General features: G+C 40.5%; 2 protein-coding genes across 3 annotated transcripts; both read left to right on the forward strand.

The window, feature by feature from the left end:
- Positions 1-2,338: 2,338 nt before the first annotated feature.
- sla2a (Src like adaptor 2a) lies at positions 2,339-5,528 on the forward strand. 2 transcript variants are annotated; one of them, XM_028576254.1, is made up of 8 exons: positions 2,339-2,603; positions 3,190-3,278; positions 3,371-3,470; positions 3,561-3,647; positions 4,020-4,123; positions 4,460-4,612; positions 4,703-4,829; positions 4,985-5,528. In XM_028576254.1, exons 2-8 carry the CDS (start codon positions 3,206-3,208, stop codon positions 5,106-5,108), a joined length of 768 nt encoding a protein of 255 aa, XP_028432055.1. In that variant the 5' UTR covers positions 2,339-2,603; positions 3,190-3,205; the 3' UTR covers positions 5,109-5,528. The 2 variants fall into 2 exon arrangements, with proteins under 2 accessions (XP_028432055.1, XP_028432056.1); XM_028576255.1 differs by having other exon boundaries at positions 3,194-3,278.
- A 126-nt stretch (positions 5,529-5,654) lies between these two features.
- trpc4apa (transient receptor potential cation channel, subfamily C, member 4 associated protein a) lies at positions 5,655-24,553 on the forward strand. The gene is made up of 18 exons (XM_028577056.1): positions 5,655-5,861; positions 8,757-8,885; positions 9,018-9,134; positions 9,301-9,358; positions 9,480-9,535; positions 9,734-9,862; positions 11,271-11,472; positions 11,878-12,063; positions 12,150-12,292; positions 12,375-12,506; positions 12,608-12,666; positions 12,751-12,936; positions 13,088-13,178; positions 13,307-13,447; positions 13,607-13,718; positions 16,417-16,529; positions 16,722-16,928; positions 21,733-24,553. Exons 1-18 carry the CDS (start codon positions 5,736-5,738, stop codon positions 21,868-21,870), a joined length of 2,325 nt encoding a protein of 774 aa, XP_028432857.1. The 5' UTR covers positions 5,655-5,735; the 3' UTR covers positions 21,871-24,553.
- Positions 24,554-24,612: the final 59 nt, after the last annotated feature.

Below are 24,612 nucleotides of genomic sequence, written 5' to 3' on the forward strand. Positions count from 1 at the left end.
TGTCTGGTGTTTTTTATCATTATAATTTATCAGTACATTGCCGATAATTCTGCCTACCAAGTGCACTGGCCGCTGTTACTGTGTGCCTGCCTGATGCCCTGCACTGCTACAACTACTATTATTTCTAGTCCCGATTATCTTTATTGTTACTGTAAGTGCCACAGCGCATCATACCAACTGCTATAATTGTTATGAATCCTATGTATATCTGTATCAGTGTCTCGGTGTCCCAAACCGGCAGTGCCAGATGGCTGCCCACCAAGAGCCTGGGTCTGCCCGAGGTTTCTCCCTAAAAGGAAGTTTTTCCTCGCCCCTGTCACACCAAATGCTTGCTTGTGTGAAATTGTTGGGTCTTTGTAAATCATAGTGTGATCCAGACCTACTCTATCTGTAAAGTGTCCTGACATAACTCCTGTTGTCATTTGACACTATAAATAAAATTGAATTGAATTGCACGTAAAAAACAAGTGTAGTGCATGTATTTGAATAAATGAAAGAAAGCAAAAGTATTGTATATTTCAGTGCAGTGAGCATTTGTGCTTTTCCACTTCTGTTAGTGGAAAAGTGAGGTGACTGTGGTGAGTTAGTTTCCAACCACGCTCGTTCTTATTTCCTCTCAGTGACAACTATGAGGCAAGTCTATATTTAGCACATATTGAAGAAAGAAACCGTGATCAGCTGCACTGCAAATGAGATGAGGAGATTGACTTCAAACTAAAACGATGTACTAAAGGGCTAAATGTTAATCTGGTGAATCACACACACAGGCTTCTCTTATCGTGCTGGGTTCTCCATTGTGCAACACCACAATTTTCCTCAATTGATGGCAAAGAGAAATGAACCTCTCATACAGAGACTATAATATCTACAGTTAAACGCAATGCCATGCAACAACCCTGCTGTGAATACCTTGTCCATTTTTCTTAACTTGTGTCTAAAACATATGCACTCAAATCCAAACAATTTAAGATTATACTCTAATTGCAATAATAATATTTTTACTATAAATAATGTGGAGTTAGATTTCACAGTTGTTGAAAACATATCCAACAAAATAAAAAAAAAGGTAAAAACAAGAAAGAAATAACATAATTAATTTCATTACATGCTCGAAAAGGAGTAGGAAGAAGTTTAAACCTATTTAATCCTATCCCTTAATAATTAAATCATTACAAAAAGTCAGTACAATTATAGAACTTGACATACTTGTCACTTATCACACCCATAGTTACATAATTACAGTTATATACAGTTAATATACAGTACATCATTCAAAGAGCTATATACATAGTATCTTAATTGTCTTGACAGATCAATACATAAGCATATACACGTGTGCATATTGGCATACACACACTATACATGCATATACACCTTGTGATTAAAGCCCTTCATCCCTGTATTTAGTGAGGGTCATATCTTTATTTTTATTTATTTTTATAATTTTATAAACTGGATAATGTTTGGACATTGCTTTAGTTAAACATGCAGACTGTTCCACTGTTCAGTCCACAAATTGAGATTTGTTCATAGTTTTACAGACTAATTATTTTTGTGACCTTATCTTATTAGCATCTGTGAGCATGAACATCTCTCTAAGCAAAGACTGAAACCAGCAAGTCAAAGCATTTCTACCATCTCTGATATACATAAATGAAGCGTAGGGCTGCACAGTTGTCACTGAAAGAATTATTAATTTAAAAAAAACATTGTTAATTTTCTTTGACATTTTTACCCAGAAATGATTATGAGTACAAAATGTCCTTATTGCCAGTCATATTGCTCCACTACTGCACTGCTTCATTGCAGTGTCAGCATGATGGATGAACTTTATGACTGCTGTTAAATCAGAGCAGGAGTAGGCTGGCAGGGGAACCTTCGTCATGCTTCTGCAGAGGTTAAACCCTTATCTGATTTTTAACATGACAATGACAATATCTGAATGTAATGGGAACACTAAAATGACAGGGAAAATGTGCTCAACGCTTTCCATTAACCAGACATCACAGTTCAGCTACAAAATCTAAAAGCAAGTTAAATGTAGTTTGGACCAGTGTAACCCTAATTTACGAAATAATATTTACACAACTGTGTGAAATAACGTCACTGTTTCAACCCACCACATTGCACCACAAGGTGCATGTACATGTAGTGTAAATGTTGCTTACGTAGAAGGGATGCTCTATAAGCCCCAGTTGAAAACATTCTGCATTTGAGAGATCAACACGAGCTGTTCTGAGTCAGGATGTCAAGGCCTTGAGCGTCACAGGAAGCTGCAGCAGGGTGACATACATAAAGGCCATGCAGGATGTCTCGTCTCTTCAGTCAGCCACCACTAGAAACAGCTGTAAAAACAGCCGTCTTCATGGGAACAGTGCAGAGGAGGGAACACATTCTGATTAATTAGCAGGCCTGAGTGGAAACCTGAGCTTGCACACATATTACAGGAATCTGTGTGTATGTGTGTGCTGAAGGCAGACAAGCCTTTTTTTTTTCTTCATCAAAAAGATTTGTAATTTACCAGTTGATCTGAGAAAGATCTGGCTTACTACTTGTGCGGAATATCATTTCGGGACAAACACTTAATACAGAAATTGAAGGAGGTGAGTAGCCTGTGTTACTTGCTCTGGTGATGGTATTTTGCCTGAAAGAAGTTTTCTTACTTTGTTTTGTTCAATGACTTGACTTTTACCTCCAGAATATTAGTAAACTTACTGCCTGATCACCTGTATTACTGTAAATGAAATATCAATTTCATATGAATGGAGAAATCACTTACAGGTTAAACTGTTTATTTGATATTTTATTAACTTCCTGCTGCTATTATTAAAAAAAAAGTAGTATGCATCTTAAGAATGAAATCTCATCTATTCATTTTTTAAATCTATCACTCGTGTGAAGTAGATTTTATTCCTCGTAAACATGTTGCATGGAAATTTAACACAGGATATCAATGCCTCTTGTTGTGGTTAGGCGCCTTCCTGCATCATCAACATGTAGGTATTGTTGTCAGGTTACAAAATAGTGTGCAGTACCTGTAAGCTCTTTCACGGATGGCGGTCATAATGTAATAACTAGGGATAATAGGATTATGAATGTGAAGGGTATTGAAGGCCTTTGAAGACAGACCATTTTCTAATTATGCTCCCCATCTCGCCCTGTGTCTCTTTTTCTGCCATTTCAAATCAGCAAGAAACCAAAGAACATGGGCACCTGCCCCATCCGATGTCAATCCAACCTGACAATCCTAGAAAATCCACCTGAACCTCTATCACCACGTAGGTTATTTTCCCAAGACATCAACTACAAAGAAAAATGTTAACAACCAGAATTTGGTTTATTATATGCTTCTCCTTTTTTCTCTCTGCAGCCCTCCAGGAGAGCATTGTTGTATCCCTCTGTAACTATCCATCTTTAGAGGGTACAGAATTGACCATGTGCATTGGGGAACGACTCACCATCATATCAGAGTATGTGATGTAGCTCCTAATGTTTCAGCCTCACAGTTGTTTTCACCTAGACAGATACAGTTAGTCATTACTGGTTATTTTCTCCAACAGCGACGGTGATTATATGTTGGTGAGATCCACAACCACAGGCCGTGAGAGCTACGTTCCCACCATCTACATCGCCAAGGTGACACACAGGTAGGTCATTGTCATAACAACTCATGTTAAGACATCTGTCTCATTACTGTGTGTGTGTGGGTGGGTGGGGTGGGGTGGGGAGTCCCCATGACAGGTGGGAGGAGTCTCTGAATAGGCAACCTTTACCTCAGTGGAGACAGAGGTTTGGAACAAAACTTGTGTTCTCTCCAGTGACATGACACCAGCCTCTGCCTCCTGTAGTTTCAGTCCTCCTCCAGTGGGGAATGTGCTTTGATACTGTTCCAGTGGATTTTTTTAAAACTTGAAACCAACAGAAACATACATATTTACATAAGATACATATTTATTTATTTATTTGTCTTTATGACAACATTACGTCTTATTGTCCCATTGTGTCTTCTCCCTGTTCAGGTGGCTGTTCACAGGCATCAGCAGGTACAAAGCAGCGGAGCTGCTCATGCAGCCTAATAACCCGAGCGGAGCCTTCTTGATTCGAGAGTCAGAGTCAAACAAAGGTTAGAGGGTTCTTTTTTTTCCCCACTGTGAATTGCATTCAAAACATACTCAATCCAAGCCCAAACTGTGACACCAGGACATAAAATGAGCTTTCAAATATCATGTGCGGATACTTTTAATGGTTTCTAATGCAGTTCCACTATTAAAAGAATGTTGCTTGTAGAAGTGACAGTAGTCAGATCATTAGAATGGCTTAATTTGCCTTAGAAACAACTAGAACTATGGTTTAAGAAGGAAAGGGAATATGAATCAGTGCTGGCATTAATTATGTGCAAAATTAAGAATCAAGGCCGTGTAGTTTAACTGCTGCATCTGTGGTCTTTTTTTATGTTCAGATTGTTACTCGCTGTCTGTCCTGAAGAGGGCCAACACTTCATACTTGGACGGTGTAAAGCACTACCGAATCCCTTGCCTTGCAAATGGCTGGGTCTACATATCTCCAGGGATTTCCTTCCCATCCCTGCATCACCTGGTGGAACACTATTCAGGTTTGCACGGATGATGTAATTTTTTCCCTTCCTGAACATACCAGAGATAACTCTAAAAAATGGATATTAAAATGTTGCCTCTTCTCACAGAGTCTGCAAGTGGATTGTGTTGTCGGCTGATAGAGCCTTGCTTCATCCAGGGTTTAGACGCTAGAGAAGCCAGGCCTTTACCCACAACTGTCAGAAGGCCTACCATCAACTGGAAGGACATTAGCAGGTGCGGCAGACTTGTCCTTGCTTCGACTAATGACTGCCACGAGATGTCACTCATGACATTACAGCAGAGCATGAGTGTCCTGCTTAAATAACAATTGATTCATCTTTGTGAAGTTTATTAGTCTTTGAAAATCCTTTTTTTTTTGTCTCTTCCAGGTCAGTGCTTTTCAAGAGGAAGAGAACAGAGTCAGACAACTCTCTGGTGAGCGAAGGGCTGAGGGAGGCCATCACCTCCTACCTCCAAATGACAGAGGGCAACGATCACAGCTGGGACACTTGAGGAGATGTAGTGGATCAGTCTGACAAAAAGAAGTCAGATAGAGGGAAGTCAGATGCTGGCCTGTCCCATCTCTAGTTTGGGCAAGCCAATGGATGAGGTCATCGGCATGCCCAAATGTAGTCTTTGCAGACCGCCCTGGAGTTGCGGAAGGGCTAAGACACTACAATGTATGTTGTAACAATATACTGTATGTCAGCAACAAGACTGTTTTTTGTGTGTTTAAAGAGGCACACAAGGTGTGAGCTGAAAATTGCAAGTCTGTGAGACATTTGTTCTCAACTGGTTTGAAAAGTTGAATGTTTTTCTTAATTTAATATGTGTTGTTGAATGCAATATGAAAATGCAAATTCTATTGTAATATGATTGTTGTTTTTATGGTTAAGATATTGGAATCCAATAAAATATGTTAGCTATGTGATAAATGAGCAACACAAAAGAGAGTCTCGCCTGTATTTTCTTGGTATAATAATGTATGGTATGGCCTAGCGTTATATATGTTTGTCATTGAAGCCACTTGATTCTTGCAGAGTGTGCTTCTCTGCCACCAGATGCCGCTTAATTACCTCCAATAATTCATCAAAGCCTTCCACTTCCTGCCCGAACAGTTCAGTTCAGGAAGAAGAAATAATGGCGACGCTTCTGGGGTCCGAGTCCCCTTGTACTGGAGGAAAACGAAGAAATTGCAACGGCAATGTCGTCACAAAGTTCACGGCTAGTAAAATTACTGGTCAGGGTTTCAGTCGAGGGACGCAGGTAAGAGAAACGATGCATGTTTCGTCGGTAAAGACATCTGAAAGACCAGGGACTTGCGTTCAGAGTCCAGCCTGAAAACGAAGACGTTGTCCTGGAGACTTGACTGGAGATCCAGTCGCCCCTGTCAGCTTTTGCTTTGCAGCTAGCTCGAACATTACGGGGTGTTTTTAAAATGAAAACCTTAAACTTTTACGACATTGAGTTCTGGACAATAATATTTGCTCGCTGACAAGGCAAATATCGTTAGCACTACAAGTGCATGAAACAAGGTCCGCTTCAAGTGGGTCTTTTGTTGTTAGCCCCACGTTAGCTTAGCATTATCTGCCAGGTTTACTACGATATAGAAACGCTTAGAACTGAAGCATTGACGGGTTGTTATTGTTTTGTATCGCCCAATGTTAATCGGGAGCCCGTTGTTCAATTTCGGAAGCTCTTAAATCATGTAATCAATGGCAGTAATGTTTGCTAATGTTACGGTGTAACGTCAGCTAACGTTAGCTAGCTAAGCCAGTTCAGGTGATTACGTAACGACACACTAACCACTAGCTAGCTAGCAAGCTATAACTAACGTTACCGTTTCCATAAATAGATAGGCCACAGCTGTTTGGACAAGTTCGCAAGTTTATTTTTTAGCTCCACGCAAGCAAACCTTTATACGATATTTATTTTAACTTTGTAGCACATAGGGCCTATTTGTTCGTTACTTTCGATATAAAGCTAACGTCAGTTGACGTAACGTTAAACTGTTTTGATAGGTTTATGCATATGAACGTAGCACAGGTCTGTCCTGACATTTTCACACATTCAGCCACTGTATCTTTATTTCACTTTGTTCGTAACACGTTTGTGACTTCAGCTGTTAAATTGTAAAGCTGATGAAGCCATTTATTCCTGTAGAGCCAGTGTCGTGCCTTTACCTTCTTGCTGACTGGCAGTTTTCAAGGTAGTAGCTATGTCTCAGTGGTGAAGCGAAATGTCACTATGATGCAGACCTTACGTCTAAAAATATCCCCGATAACCTTGAAAATGTGTAATTGGACCAGTATTATAAGACTTCTCACAATTTTGAGACAGTTTCCACATTCAACACTATTGTTGTTAAGTTAGTCTTGAAGGCTTCAGCGAAGGCTTTCCATGGTCATCTCGTCAGTATGCCAAAAGCTGTTGTTAGCAGATGTTATAAACTTGATCAATAGTTACAAAAATATGAAGACTTACTCTGTCATCAAGTGAGAGTTGTAGACTCTGAAATCAGTTGTTAGTGCTCTTTGGGCTGCAGGGGTAGTCAGCATTGTTTTTTAACTTTAAAATGGGTGGATAGTAATTGCCTCTGATGACTTAACTACAGGGTTTAAGCATATGAATATACAATATCTTGAATGAGAAAAGGTATAGTGCTACATTTCAGTTTCTTGTTTTGGTCATACTGATTTCCAGGGATTTTAAAGGCACTTAGGCTATGTTTAGACGGAAACGATCTGAAGAGAAAACGCAAAAGTGGCGTTGCATTGACAATTTTGTCTGGACAGACGAGGAGGTGGAGTTATTGCTCTAAACAACATTAGATTACAAAGGCACGACAGGGTGTGGACTGTGAGTCCTGCCGGTCAAAATATATAGACATATGGACCGAATTTCTTCAGCAGTGTCCTGTACCTGAAGGGACGTCATATCCATAGGAGAAAGATGCTCTCTGTAAAAGTCAGATATCATCAAAGCTGAAAGCCATCCGGACCAAGTATAGGCAGACTGTGGATACCCAATGGCAGAGTGGCCATGGGCGAGTAATCAGCAGACTTTTATGCTTTTACCCTTTAGACGGGAACGTGACGGTGGAGCATTTTTAAGATTTCCACTCTGGAGGGTGCTTTCACTTTTTTGCGTTTTTTAAGCCCCAAAAACGCTGTCTAAACGAAAGGCACATCTGATAAAATATTTTGTCGTTTTCACCCGCGAGCATTGTTGTGTAAACTGGGCCTTAAGTACCAGTTGGGTGGGTATTCAATGGCAATAGGAGGATTGGGTTTGTTTGCTGATCATGTATAGAGGAAATGATCCCCAGATTTTACAAAATGTGTCTCCCTTACAAAAACATACCATTATTAGTTTTAGGAGTAAATGCACAGAGTCAAAAGATCTCAGCTTTTTGACATGCAAGGTGAGGAATTATCATGTCATTTTTCATGCATATCTTTAAATTCCCGCTGTTGTCACAGCCTTTTTTTTTTTTTTTTTTTTTTTAAGGGTTTCAACACTGAGGATTGCTGTCACAACCAGACAAAAACAATTCATTACCTGTTGAGTCAATAAATACACTAGGTATATCTATAAAATTATGGCTGGGCAATATATCGATATCGTGATATGAGACTAGATATCGTCTTAGATTTTGGATATCGTGATATGAGACTAGATATTGTCTTAGATTTTGGATATCGTGATATGAGACTAGATATCGTCTTAGATTTTGGATCTAAGTGAAAGTGAAGGACAAGAGGCCAGGCCAGGCCTCTTGTCTCTCACTTTTAGTTATTACAGGGATGCCATAAGAATCTGCTTAGTTGCTTTTGGTTTCTGTTCTCCTAGTTGCAGTGTTGTACTACATGACCTAAGGTTTGGCTTAACTATAATCTCATTAAAAAATCTCATGGGACCTTATCCGCATACATTTTATAGATGGCATATATTTTCTTTACTTGAAAGCACACTCTGCTTTTTCCTCTGTAATAATAAAATGCTATTATGGCCAGAATAAAATGTATATTTTTCTCAAGATTGCAGCCTGACCTCCACTAGTACAAGCAAAAATACATTTGAATGCTAATGTAAATAACATTACATACATTTTCCCTGTATATATTGCACTATTTAAGGTTGCCTCTTTTTGTGTCTTAGCTCCCAGGAGGCCTGCTCCAGGAGAGAGATAAACGGGCGAAGTGGCATGGCATCCCAACTCTGCTGCAGAAGCTCTACGAGAGCAGCCATCCCAATAATGACCTCTCCCATGCCCACAACTTTCTTAAGGTAACTAGCCACACAGCACTAGTCCATCCATCAACAAGGCTCTGGAATTAATGGTTTTAACCACTTGTTGCTGAATGTTTTACTTTGGAGCCTCTGTGATGTAAATTACATGTGGACAATGGTTTTTGTCAGGTTCTATCATCCCAGCTTTCCATGGAGGCCATGTCTTTTGTCACAGAGGACAGGAAGACCGCTCAGGAATCTACCTTCCCCAACACGTACACCTTTGACCTCTTTGGTGGAGTCAATGTAAGTCTGACATTCCTAGTGCTTGATGCTCTGTAATTATTGGATTCCGAAGCTTGTTACCTCTGGAGAATCAGTTGTCGTGTAGTACAACTCATACAGAGGCACTGTAAATGTAAATGCAGTATTTGCTTACAGCATTGAATACTATTTTTCTGTTTCTCTTAAGCTGCTTGTGGAGCTCTTGATGAGACCCACATTAACTATGCAGAAGAAAAAAGCCAATAGTAAGTACTGACGTGAATATGTCTGCTTTTATTGGAAAGTTGACAAGTTTTTACATGATCATTGATTTTGATTTCATGATTTGTTCTTGCAATTTGACTGTCTGTGGTTCTGTTTCAACAGTGAATGATGACTTGGTCAAGGACTGCCTTAGTGTTCTCTACAACTGTTGTATATGTGTAAGTATCCTATTACATTTTGTACATACCAGAGAAATGTCAGAGGTGCATCATACCTTGCTTCTATTTAGCGCATGTGTATAAGTAGGAAGTATTTTCCTTGCAGTTGGTTTGTGCTGTTACATAGTCTCAAAACAGGATAATGTTTACAGACGGCATGGTTTAAATAAAGTGCACATTTTCTTCTTTAATTCATAGACAGAGGGGGTCACAAAGAGCCTGGCAGCAAGGGATGACTTCGTTCTGTTTCTCTTCACCCTCATGACAAACAAGAAGACCTTCCTACAGACTGCTACCCTAATTGAAGATATACTTGGAGTTAAAAAGGTCAGAGTTATACTTGTATTACTTGTATTAAATCCTCATGCTATGAAGTCACTTCATGATTTGTGCTGTGACACATTTGGCAAGCCAGCAGTATTCTTAAAGGGGGAGTTTTATGTGCGCAATTTACCAGATTCTATGACGTTTTGAATGAATCCCAGGATACATCTTTTGGTTATTTCACTGTTATGTGACCCAGATAATGTAATAACACAAGTACACATCCTATGAAGTAAACCACGCCTCTTTATTATCATAAAACATTGAATTTTTTTCTTAAATTAACATAAAATTGACAATTACCATGAACAGCCCTACCCCTTATGACCCTAGCTAATGTTACCAATTAATTGCGGTAAAACAGAGGGCGATTATGTAAAAAATTAAAAAAAAGGCGATCAGACAATTACGTAATTGTTATAGTCCTACTCTACTGTTCATATTGCTGGGCCTGGTAGTGTTAAGTGGTGGTGATGACAACTAGGAGTAGTTTGACAAAAGTGTATCCTCTTCTATTTAGTATTTGACATTAATATTTTGTTATTTAGCAAAGGTATTTCCAGTGCAAACCCCCTCCCTGCTTTATATCATACAGTGAGAGAATGTCAATATGAATGTTTAGGGGAGATTATGAACATGTCTACATTATTTGTAATGGTTTTACAACAGTTGACATTTTAAACTCCTTTTAAATAGAAACACTATGATATTAACCTGCAACATCATGACAGAAGTATAACCCTCTATAGAATTATGCGTTTTCCGGTAGCGGTGGTAAAAAATGGAAAAGGGAAAAAAAAGAAAGATGGAAAGAAAAATGCAAATAAGCAAGTACAAAAACATTTGTTTCCTCTTTTTCTGGCAATGGGGAATTTAGTGTGTAAAAACACACATGTCCTCTGTTTTTAAGGACCCTGTTCCCATCATTACAGTGGCTTTTCTTTCCCTGTGTGGATTAGTAGTCTAGAGATAATGTATGCGTAGGCATACCTTGCATGGATTATGTACTAGGCCTAAGGAAGAAATCTGTCCTGATCATTTGTCAGTATTTCAGATCACAAAACATCACAGGTAATTCAGCCTGGCAAAATAAATTATGAACCATTGCTACAATAATGGAGGGAGAAACATATACAAGACACAATTTCCCCTTCCTATAATGCTGATGTTTTGTTGCTGTTTAAAAAAAAAAAATGAAAAGTCAAAATTATATTCTGTATGTTTTATGGGTAAATATCTTTTTAGCTTTTATCAGTAAACTGATCTATTGAAATATGAAGGGAAAAAACTGCTACAGTTTTTGCAGGTTCAGTCAGGGTCAATCTCACAACTTGTTAATCACATAAATGTTAAATGTCTGACGTCTTTCTGCTTTTAGTTTGTTAACCGTTCATTTGTTTGCATTTTCCAGGAAATGATCCAGTTAGAAGGCATCCCCAACCTGTCAGGCCTGGTCCAGAGCTTTGACCAACAACAACTAGCCAACTTCTGCCGCATCCTCTCTGTCACTATCTCAGAACCTGATGTAGGAAACGACGACAAGCACACCCTGTTGGCCAAAAATGCACAGCAGAAAAGCAATGCTAGCCCCTCACGGGCCGAGGTCAACCAGGGTAGGTTTTTTTTTTTTTTTTTTTTGGCAATATTTAAAAGAAAATATAGACTACAGGAATATACAACATTTTTAGTTGAATGCATTAATCTGGTGCACGTTTGAGGGCAGAATGAAGAGGCTAGATCTATGAACGATTTGCTCTCATAAACCATTTAATCATAAACACACTGGTTTTATTGTCCAGTGTAGCATGACATGTTTAGGTTCATTTGCCTGACTTGACATCACACTTCCTGTGGTGTGACTATTGCACATGCGCACATTGCAGTTTCGATGCTAAAACAATATATTATGCAGCCCTAGTACATAGTTCTCACTCCATACTATAATGTATTTTGTGCCATTGCTAAAGAATGGATCAGTAAATTGTGAACTGTCAATACTATTACTATTTTTCCAATAGTAACCCTGCTAAACATCCCTGGATTCATTGAGCGGCTGTGTAAGCTGGCCACTAGAAAGGTGTCGGAGGCCACAGGAGCTAATTTCCTGCAGGAGCTGGAGGACTGGTACACATGGCTAGACAATGCTCTGGTCCTGGACGCCCTCATGCAGATGGCTACTGAGGAGGCTGAACAAAGCAGTACAGGTGAGACGAGTCAGTTGTGCTGCCAGTTCCTTACACTGATTAAATCCTATAAACTTTGACAGATTTCTTTTTTCCCTCACCTCCAGAGTCATCAGATGAGAGTTCCCTGGCCACCAGCCCTCTGAGACATCGACTGCCCCAGTCCATGAAGATTGTCCATGAGATCATGTATAAAGTAGAAGTGCTCTATGTGCTGTGTGTCCTCCTTATGGGCCGACAGAGAAACCAGGTACTTAACAGCACACATCTCGTCTATCCTTGAGATTTAAGCTGGAGTGTTGTTTTACTGTGCCCTGTATTGTGTCTCACAGGTCCACAAGATGCTGGCAGAGTTTCGTCTCATCCCAGGGCTCAATAACCTGTTTGACAAGCTGATCTGGAGGAAATACACTGCCTCAAATCATGTCGTCCATGGCCAAAATGAGAACTGCGACTGTAGTCCAGTATGAATTTCAACACTATCCTTGCAAACTGGCTCTGTGCAGTTTAAATTGAACATTTTCAAGTTGAGCATAACCATTAACACTTTGTTCTCATTGTGCAGGAAATATCCTTCAAAATCCAGTTCTTGCGGCTACTTCAGAGCTTCAGTGATCACCATGAGTAAGTGACCCCTAATTTAATGACATGGGAGTTGATTTTTTTTCTTTCAAGCTATGTTGTTTAAAATATTTTACCTATCTTTAGGAATAAATACCTCCTGCTGAATAGCCAGGAGCTGAATGAACTGAGTGCCATATCCATGAAGGCTAACATCCCTGAGGTGGAAGCACTGGTCAACACAGACCGAAGCCTAGTGTGTGACGGGAAGAAGGGCCTTCTCACACGCCTTCTCACTGTCATGAAGAGGGAGCCTCCAGACTCGTCATTCAGGTCAGCATCACGTAGGCCAAAGATTAAGACGCCAGAGATAAAGATGATGATATGTCAGCCTTCTTTAAAAGAGTCCCCATATTGGAGTATCAGGCTCTCTGTTCTTTTTTATTTTTTATAGCTTTGCTGAAGCTTTCTTTTGTGTTTGTAGATTCTGGCAGGCAAGGGCAGTGGAAAGTTTTCTCAGAGGAGCCACCTCCTATGCAGACCAAATGTTCCTCCTGAAGAGGGGACTACTAGAGGTAAAACTACAACCATATATTGTTTTTCTCATCATCCGTGAAGACCCTCCACACTACCCAGAGCTGTCTTTGATTTTGAATTCTCTTGAATGTACAGCTGCTCACTTTCTGCTTCCATCCCTCGACAGCACATCCTGTTTTGCATCATAGACAGTGGCTGTACGTCTCGAGATGTCCTACAGAGCTACTTTGATCTGCTTGGAGAGCTCATGAAGTTTAACATCGATGCCTTCAAAAGATTCAACAAATATGTCAACACTCCAGAGAAGGTATAATTGTGTACACCTTAAATGCGTTACAAAAATTTATATGCTTGCCTAACAAAATAAAATGTTGAAACCATTTCTCAGCTTGTGTGGTGGATGAACAAGTATGTCTAATAGTATTCTATACTATACTGATGGTATAATTTGATCTCTCTTCTGTAGTTTCAGACCTTCCTGACGCAGATCAACAGTTCTCTGGTGGACTCTAACATGCTGGTGCGCTGCATTGTCCTTTCATTGGACCGCTTTGAGAGCCAGACTGAAGATGTCAAAGGTAAACTGGGATGGAAAATGTACACATGTAGAAAAGTTGATTAGAGAACACTTAAAGGAGAAGTTACTAAAATAATTTCTAGTTTTGAATTAAATAATAGTTGATTTTTGACTAGTTGGATTCAGGCACTGTTCCTGTCCTTATTCCTGTTTCGTTCAGCCCTTTGGGACTTACGTATGATAAAAGAATAACTAAGGATAGATGCATTTTGTCAAATAGTTGCTAGTGTGTGACAAAATATAAAATTAGGTGATTTGTGTCAATGGAAAAAAAATCATGAAAAGCAGCTTCAAGGAGTGACGAGGTATATTTAAGCAATACCTCATGACAGGCCATGGTATGTTGTGATTATATATCAGCTAAGGGGTGTTGCCAGATGCGAGGCCAATTTTAAATATTTTTATTAATAAATGATTATGTTCACAATAAAATAAACCCTCTTGGGCTGGCCGCCTACACATACCGAAGTGGTTGCTATGGAACGTAGGTAATGTTAGCCTACACTAGCAGCTAGCATTGACTATTTATTTTGCTCTTAATACTAAATGGTTAGTTTGGATTCACCAAAGTCACACATGAAACACAAACTAATTCACCAATCGAGGCCAGCAGTCATCTGTGAGATCAAAGGAGTATGGTAGCTTTGAAGAGAGCCCAGATAACCGCTTCAGTTCCCCTTCGGAAAGGGCTGTCTGCTGGCATATAAAGCAGTGAAAATACTCCTTACAATGGGGCACCATTTGAAAGGGAACTAAACAGGCTTTCCAACGGTATAAGATTGATTGCCAAAAAGCATTGTTACCACCGAGAAATAATCTACCAAACACAAATTTCAAGTTTAGATAAATTTGAAAATGTGTGTTAATGAAAGTTTCAATTACAATAGTTTTCTCAGATCATTTTTTATTTAAAGACAATGCCGCAAAACCCCCCAAAATATAAAAATACTTTCTCCTGTTCATACATAGATGGAAGTGTTATTCCTATAGTAGATTTTAAAGGGGTGATAGAATGATTTAAATAGGGTATTTTACACTGTTCCTTAAGGTCTCCTAATGGGGTATGTAACATTGGTTGGGCTGAAAATTGCCCGAATGCTATTTTATTAGGCCCTTAACTACCCTGTGAATATGGCTCTATTTGGAACAAGAGCTTTTCTTCCAAATATGGTATGCTCATGAATATTCAGAATGAGCTACGCGCTGATTGGTTTGAGCAAACTACATAGAAACACATGGGAGACTCGACAGCAGGTCTCATTGCAAAGTTATACATTGTTTGTCGGGCTATTACGTTATTAAATTCACTTCTGAGACTTTTTTAAGCGAGAAATCAACTATATAAAGCTCAAATATGGGCCGTTTTACGAAAATTGATGGCTTATTGCAAATTTGGTAAGACTGTGTCGGAGTTCAGCTGCCGGTGCTGCCTGTGTTGTTGCCTCGCTGCCTGTCCTGTCTTCCTTTACACACCCCGGCCTGCTCTGAGCTCGATTGAGCTCCGTTACGGCTTGCAGCCCACAGCACTCGATACCCGCGCAAAGTCACCGGTTTGGGGTTAATGGACCAAACGCTGCTGCGCTGACAGAGCTCCAGGGCCTGCAGCTCCCCTCTTCCTGCTAGCTAAATGGCCCGTGTGTGAGAGTGATAGCGCGGTCAGCGAGCTTGTTACACCAGCAATCTCTTACAACAGTTCCAGTTAATCTTGGCTGGCTGTCAGCATAACTAGCTATATTTACAGTTTGAATTTTGTCACGCCACTTATACAACATCTCCCTAAATGTCTTATAAAGCTAACAACGGTGTCTGATTTCAAGTTAATTAATATTTGTGAATTTCAGAGGAATTCTAGGAGGAGCTAGCTCTCATTGATAGAGCTCCATCCAGCCGCAGGCTCTATCAATGAGACTCGCGGACAAGCAGCGTTTATTTCCCCAATCGTTTGTTTAAATAACTCAACACATTATAATTACACACATTAAAAGATTAACTGGAACCTGTGGTAACAGATTGCTGGCGTAACAAGCTCGCTGACCGCGCTCTTACTCACACACACCGGGCATTTAGCTAGCAGGAAGAGGGGAGCTGCAGGCCCTGGAGCTCTGTCAGAGCACCAGCGTTTAGTAGTCCATTATCCTAAGGCCAGGCGGCGAGGCAACAACACAGGCAGCACCGGCGCTGAACTCCGACACACAGTCGGACAAAATTTGCAATTAGCCATCCATTTTAGTAAAACGGCCCATATTTGAGCCTTACATAATTGATTTCTCCCATAAAAAAGTTTCAGAAGTGAATTTTGTAATGGAATAGCAGAGATCTGCGTGACCTACCTAGATTCAGAAGACTACCTGATCTCAGGTCAGTTGTGTAGCCTATGTAAATGTTCTACCTGATCTCAGGTCAGCTGTGTAGCCTATGTAAATGTTGTGACCGTTCTCTTAATACACCCATGGGCTGACAAAGGTTCCGGTTTTTGGGAGGTTGACGTCAACTTCCAGCTTTGTTGGGATTCGCCCGTTTTCAGCGGCAGTTTCAAAATATGAAATTTTCATAGTAAAGGGGTGTCAGTGGGACTTTGAGCTTCTATGTATGTCCTATTTACCCACCGAACTGTCGTTATTCAACTATGACAGGGTAAAATCGGTTTTGCATTCTATCACCCCTTTAACCACTGATTTCAGTGTTATATATTTTCCCAGTGGTGGAGGTGCTTTCTGAATGCTGCCTGCTGTCCTACATGGCCAGAGTTGAGAACAGGCTGGCCTTCCTCTTCCGTCTGATCAACATCATCAACGTACAGACACTCACACAGGTCTGGTTTCATTTGTTCAGATGTATTCAGAGAAACTCACAGTTCAAGAATAAGAAATGATTGGACTCACAGAACCATCTTTTAAGATAAAGTAACGTGTGTGTGTGTCTCTCTGTGTGTCTCTCTGTGTGTCTCTCTGTGTTCAAAATTCCAATCTTGTTCCTTCTTGCATCCATCACATTTCTCCTGCAGGAGAATGTGAGCTGTTTAAACACCAGTTTGGTGATCTTGATGCTGGCCAGAAGAAAGGCAAAACTGCCCTTCTACCTCAACGCCCTGCGGGAGAAGGAGTACGCCGAAAAGTACCCAGGCTGCCTGCTCAACAACTTCCACAACCTGCTGCGCTTCTGGCAGCGCCACTACCTCAACAAGGACAAAGACAGCACCTGTCTGGAGAACGTGAGTAGCTGTCACTCTTTCCTGAGCATATTTGAAGCATTAGTAGTTATCTTTATTTCGCCAAAGTCTACAGCCGCTGCTTCAAACAAGCAGCAAGTCAGCAGCATGACATAGGAGTCCCCTCTCAGTGTCTACTGTTTACGTTCAGTCACTTTTCTGGCACACCTTCACAACTTTCTGGGAAATAACATGTACGCATGCTGGACGTGTATTATTTGGCTGGAACACAAGCTTGTACAACTGTTGTAGACCTCCGTATTGGTTAAAATGAAGAAACAAAATTGAAGAGATGATTTTAAAAATTTAGCTAAGTTGTGTTATGTATTTTGATAGGATACTTATTATTCTGAAGAGTCCATTCTTAAAGCTGTAGCAAGTGTTCAAGGACAGGGGATATACAAAAAATAATCCTAAATCTTTTCTTCTATGTAATAAAGTGAGGATGGTGGGGGTGTACCATGAGTCCATGTGTTCGTGTTTGGGGGTGTGTTTGGAGGGAAGGTAACCTGCAAGTCACACGCAGACACCACATGCAGAACGCTTTACAACAGCGGGGGTGGTGTTACCGCCTTTGACTTTTTTTTTTTTTTTTTTTTTTTTTTTCCTGCTTCCAACGTTAGCTATATGATGGCTGGATATACCAAACTAACTTGTCTTCACTTTCCTGGAGCACAAGTGGATAGCTGAAAGGAACATTGCAACTGGTGTGTGGAATAAGGCTGAAAAAAAAAAAAAGGCCCTACGCTTTTCAGTGTCTGTTATTTTGCTAAAAGGAAACTCAATAAAAAGCCATTTGCGTAGAGCGGGTGCCCATATATAGAGGTTTACTCCTTGGCGTAGTGGCCGCGGGTTCGACTCTGACCTGCGGCCTTTGCTGCATGTCGCTCCCCCTCTCTCTCCCCTTTCATGTCTGAGCTGTCCTGTTCAAATAAAGGCCTAAAATGCCCCAAAAAATCTTTAAAAAATAAATAAAAGCCATTTGCCAAAACTAAATGTCAAACAAAAGCCAGACACTATATGGCATTAAGTTGCTGAGAGCTGCAGCCTACATTCACCACTTCTTAAACCGAGGCAGAACATAACCTAATCTCGGAGATTATTCCTTCACAGCGCTGTGCAATGCGAGAGAATCTCAGAGCTGAACCGGGCAGACACAGCAGTTTTCATCAGACTCACCCTGGGTCGGGTTAATTAAAGGCCGGGACACACAGGGCCGAAAATTGGCCTAAGGACAGTCTGGCGAGGTCAGTGACTCGAGTCTGTTCGGTGTGTCCAGTGCCGTCGTCAGTTTGGGGGGCTGTCGGCGTTCATTTTGGCCGACCTGACATGTTCAGTCAGCGACAGGGCAGTCGGGACTCAACCAGAAATGGCGAGCAGAATGAGCGTGACTAGAGTCTCTCAAAATCTGACAAATCTTCTAAACTGACCTTTGTTGAGCTGAAATGAAGACAGATTCAGCAACTGCACGGCCTATTTCTCGCTTAAAATGTTTTCAGAAACATGTTTCAGTGAACTATTTTAGTACAATATGAGACTATTTCGACTATTCCGTCTGGCTGGTGTGTCCTGGCTATAAGTCTACTGCTAACTTAAAACGCTAATAACATTACAGTCGCCAAAATACCCCCATGAACCAAATCCCCTACTTCACCGTTAACCGTCAAGCCACTAAACCTGTATGGAAATAAACACCTCTGCTGAAGTGTTACATTTGTAACCGTAGGGTAGCACACTGCCATTAGTCCATGACGCCAATGTCTGATTACTCCACATTTTCATTGTGATATTTTGGGATTACATTCTGAATCTGCAACGTTCTCTGTCAGGTAAGTCAGTAGTAGGCTACACAGTGGAGTTGCATATTAAGTGGTTTGGGGTCCTTCTCAAAGTAATTTTGGGGTACAATTTGGTTTTGAAGAATTCTACAAGCAGCACTACTAGAGATGCCCCGATTGACCGGCTGGTGACCGAAATTGGCCAATTTTCACGTCATCGCCCATGACCGGCGTTCCTACCGATCAGTCTGACATATGCCGATTTTAATGCCGGTTAAATGTACTCGGGCGCCGCATGATTTACATCGCGCAACATCAGCATCACCTGACTGCTCAAAACCATGATTTTGGAAACGTAGTAATCTTCCCTCAGCGTTTAGTTTGTTGCTAAACTGTGTGTAAAATAAGCGGTGACGTTAAATCGTCTGTTTCAGGTAACGGCACACTTGGCTACCATCTATTTGCAGGATTGTTCCGAGGTAACCGTCGGTAGCTAACGTTGGCAGATAAGCTCATTGACCGCAACGGTAGTGTTCATATTTATGCACAATGACCCCTAAAGCAAACTTGCTAAAAAAAGAAATACACGGTGTTTTCAGGTGTGCACTATCAAGTTATATACATAACCCGGCTAGCACGAATGGATTGTTCTTTGGTACAAGTCTGAAACCGATCCATTGGGCTGTGACTATGGGGCGTGATCCAACAGAACCAGGAAAAAAAAATGCCTCTGCATTCGGATGGGGAAACGTATGATGAGCTGTATGTCCCCTGCCCTTTGCCTAATGTGCAACGTAACGCATGCGCCTATGTGCGCGCACTCACCTATCAAAAAATGCATTGCCGATGGCGACACAAAGTCCTCCTGGAGTTGTGCCTTTTGTCATTAGTTTTGCTTTCAATAACTTTGTAAACAGTGGTAGTAAGCGAACCGTTACATGCAAAGTGTGTGGCACCAAGATAAATGATGCCCGATCAACAACGTCGGACTTCATCAGGCATCTAAATACACACCCAGATAGGTCAGTCACTCACACACTAATGTGAAAAGAGACGTTACATTTAGCATATATCGTCACAAGCTAAGCATCGCAAAGTGTTGAGCTAATGCTGGGAACATGCAAATAGTATCTTATAGTTAGTAGTTGCTGAGGCTCCGACATCCATGGAGCACAGGAGGTGGGACGCATGGATCCATCTCCCCAGGAACAAACGCTGTGCTGGGTGGGCAAACTCATGTGATGCGTAAATGATCACGTGGATGATTTGTAGGCTATTAAGTGAACAAGGTGTACCCGGTCCACCAAACACTGGGCCGTCTTGACTGTCTTAATTCTGCACATATTTCTGTTACTGTAGTCCTATTTACGATTGCATTATTTCATCCATGGGTGGCGCAGCGGATCCGTGCGCACTGTCACCTGCCGTTGAGACGCTGGCCTCACTAACCTCTCCTCCTCTGAGTCTCTGATGTAATGCCATAAAATAAATGGCATTACTTCAGTGAGTTCAAACTGCTTATTGTGTGTAATGTGGACTGACACTGAGATGCATGTTCTGTAATTGGTGTGGCGCTGCCACTTTTCTCTTGATTTCCACTTTGACAGACTTTTTTTTTTTTTTGAGTGAAAGAGATGTTACATTTGGCATATATCCTCACAGGTAACAAGCTAACCATCGCAAAGTGTTGTGCTAATGCTGGGAACATGCAAATTGTATCTTTATAGTTGTATCCAAATGATGGGACAGACTTGGGTTAATATTTCACCAGGTCCGAGGGCTAGAGGGATGTGTTAAGTAGACCCCATAAAGTTATCCTAGAACTGATGTTGATACTGTACTGTATGGATGGTAGCTACAGGACATGCTTTAAATTCATAAGATTTAACAATACAGTGTTAGGGACAGATCAGATGGCCAGAAACTTGAGACTTGACTTGGACTTGCAAAAAATGACTTGTGAACATCTCTGCATCCTACATGTACTGTGTAAGTGCTGAACAACAATGGAGGAGAAATGAATACATTTTTACCTCAGTGGATGCTCCGTATCATAGCAACCACAGGCAAAGCGTCTGAGAAAAAACGCTGCGCCTCCAAAGCGATCTCAATCGCTCCCAGCTTAGTGTTTCAGCTAGTAAGAAATGCACAAAAAAGTAACACCAGCGATTGTCTGACCCATAAGAATTTGGCAACACAACTCCAAAAGAATGCTAATGTTGAAAATGGGCAACTGTTTTCTATCCATGTTTATTTGCTTGTTTTTGGTTTGGTTTATTTATGGATATAGAAAGACGACAACAAGGGGATCCAAGGGATAACATGTAAAAGCGAGAAACACTTTTTTCCAACATGGTCCCTGATGTAAGAGAAACAGGACATACACATGGACATACACATGCAAACACATACAGTCCTAAGGTTAAAACAATTAAAAAAAAACTCAAAAAACCAGCTAAAACACCATGACCTACCAAACAATAAATTTCCCTGTCCCCAATCTAGATTTTATTTCCCCCTAATTATGTATTTTATTCCATAAGTAGGACCTAACTTTATCTCTAAAATCCCATTTCGTAACTGCCATTTTGATATGAAGTGGAAGACTATTCCATAAAATAATTCCTGTATAAAAAAAGGATTTTCTGGCTTCACTATTCACACAAGGCACCTTACATGAACGGACACTGGCCCTAGTCTCATGTGCATGTTGAGTATGTACCATTAAAATCTGAAATCCCAAATACTTGGGGGCTATTCTATCCATGTTTATTTGCTTGTTCCGCTGCCCCCAAGTGGCCAGAAATAGAAATCATGGCTGCTTCAACATTAACAATGTTTATTATTATCACCATTATATACACAACCCAAAAGCTGATCGCTTTGATCTAACCTAATTTACCATATTATTTAACGGTGAAATTATCAGCCAAGTATACCTGTTACTTGACATTGCAGTTAAGCCTTCAATAACGAGCACCAAAAAATGTTTTATTGTTCCAAATCCTCTCTGCTTTCTGTCCTCCCAGAGCTCCTGTATCCCCTTCAGCTACTGGAAGGAGACGGTGTCAGTACTGCTGGGCTCAGACAGGACTTCTCTGTGTGCCATAGCAAGCTACATTGATGAGCCCTACATGGATCTGGACAGAGACCTGCTGGAAGATTGACCTCCAGTTTGTTCACTTAGTGCGCTGGGGGTGGGACAGGGCAGAAGGTCACAGGGAGCATGGACACCTAAAGCTGGTGATGTCTCCACTGGCACTTTGTGACTGCGTTCTGGATGTAAAGACTTGCCTGTTTTTTTGTCTGTACCTTCGCATTGAGGCTGTCATCACAGACGTGATGGGACATAATTTGCCTGGCTGTCATCCTCTCACTAAGTTACCGACCTCTTCTTCAAAGGAAGAGGAGGAAACCTGTATGCCCACCCCAGATTGCCCACATCGTTTGACAGACAATTCAGGGACCTTGCGAAATGACACCTGCATTGCTTGTTTGCTTTAGGTGAAATTCAAAAATATATATATGTATGATTCAACAAAGTACTGTATATGTTAGAAAAAAAGATTCTTTTCACATGGACTTGGTTTTGAAATGGCCACAGCTTAAATTGTTACCCAGATGTGCAGGTCAGTGGTTTGTCACAGGGCTGCCAGGAGTCACCGGACTCACTCTCCCACTACCTACGCACTCTGTTCCACGCCACTGGCTGACCTGTGGGGGAAACTGGTGATATTGGATTTTTTGCAGGGGTCTTATCAATGAACTGCGTTTTGATTCAACCGGTCTGTGGGTCTATTTTATTAAATGGATATTGTTAATTGGTGCTTTCTGGCTCTACTCTGCACATTTAGGTAGCTTGTGGGCTGGCTGACATGTTTCACAAATCACACGGGGCTCCTCTCACCTAAAACCATCCACTCTGTTGTGGCTTCAGAAGCCACTCGAGAGTCGTTTCTTTACCAGGTTTTTTTATTTTATTTTTATTTACTTATGTCTTGTTCAAACTTTTTAGCTCTGGATAAACTGTAGAATAAAACATTGCACAGATTAAATTGTTTTTATTGTTTATTATATTTTACCACATTTTGTTGATTTAAAAACATTTTCTTTTTGTAACCGAATGTGTATCCATGTTGAGAGAGATGCTTTGAGAAGAGAATAAACTATGCAGGTGCTAGTGTTAGGATACCACTTACATTGTTCCAGTCCACAGAAAGTTTATGTGAATTAGCCTTCTGCCCAACAGCATCAGCATTGGATTGAAGGTCCCCCACTTTCTCTGGTCTCTCAAAGTCTTTGACAACAAGCTGAGAATGACAATCTTTCTTTTATGATGGCTCGTTTTACATGAAACCACTTGATTTTTAGTTTGGATCGAGATGAAGCAGTGGGCAGGGCTATGCTGATGTGTTCACGGCCTGAATGTGCGGCTGTTTAATGGAAATGGAAGATGCTGATTTGGTTTCTCAAATTAAGCAAACCCAACCTGAGAAAAGTACAAATGGACGAGCTACCTCATATTTTATCCTTGCACCGTACAGATCAAACCACTTCTTATGTCAAGTGTACAGTTTTACTCCCAGCATGTCATCAGTCAGAATAAATGTTCATGTGAATGTATAAGGGCATTTCCACAGTTGACCCCTTATGCCATGAGTTGCTAGTGCTATGCTGCCTTGGGATGCAAACACTTTGAAAGCCTTTTATTTGCTTTAAAGCTACTTAACCAGAAATGTTTCCTTTTTTCTAACTTTCATTCAGCATGTCTTAAATCTCTTGATGGCTGTGCGTGCACATGCTTTGAATTAGTTCATCTTTTGTGCTTTGCAGTGAAGTTGATCCAATTACACTTTACAAGTGCTTCTCTAACAAATTCTCAGTTTCTTTGCTGGATGCCCAAGATAAATCCTATGGTTTCTTGATAACCTAATGTGATTTGAAGCGGGGTCCCTCTGCAGTGGTGTTAACATTCTTAGTACTGATCGTATGTTATCATTGATCCAAATCTCTTATCACTCCAGTCATTACTCTGCAAGCCAATGAGGTTATTGGTATGAAATTATGAATGTTTGTGAGCGCTCTTCGGGAGCAACTTTATAAACAATCTATAAACCCTGACTTCTGTAGCTTTGTAATCTGAATTTTAGAGAGAGTGAGCCCTCTGTATGATGCACAAGAGAATTGGTTCTCAACACTTAATGCTCCTAGTAGGCCTTAGATTTCATTCATTAGTTTGTATAGAAAATGGTGAGATGGTATCCCCTTGGGCACGAACATGCTGCACAGTGTTAAACATAACACTATCTGGTTTTTATTTGAGATCCCTGATGCTTTGACTTTATTAACTGGAGATTTATGTAATGTTTGGCGTGATGAGGATTATATTGGACACATTTTGCATCCTGTCTTACGATTCACACTCAACAGACCACGTGGTGGTTTTTTTTTTTTTATTAAATATGATTGTGTCTCACCTCACCATGATCGACAGCATCTTAGTGTTCGTTGAAAGGAATGACTTTAAGAGATGCGTGGATGATATTCATGGTGTAAATCATGAATTAATTTTAGATAACAACCCATGTTTTTTTCATGTGTTGACGTTGCATAAAATCTCACATGGCTGTGTTAGATATTCACCTCTGCACACTTCAGTCTTAATCTCTTTCTAACCGTGTTTGACCATCAAACAAGATTCATGTTTTAGTTTGACATTCTACTATAACTACTTTTATAACCAACTTTCACCCACATGTTCCTCCTCTTATGCTGTTATTAAACTTCATTTTCCTTATTTAACAGCTGTTTGTCAAATTAATAATATAATAAATTCTCCTTTGGATCTTCTCTGTGGGATTTCTATCTTTATCACATATTTACACTGACAAATAATAAAAAAACAGTCA

Source organism: Perca flavescens, chromosome 4, assembly GCF_004354835.1.
Source record: "Perca flavescens isolate YP-PL-M2 chromosome 4, PFLA_1.0, whole genome shotgun sequence".
Taxonomy (NCBI): Eukaryota; Metazoa; Chordata; class Actinopteri; order Perciformes; family Percidae; genus Perca; species Perca flavescens.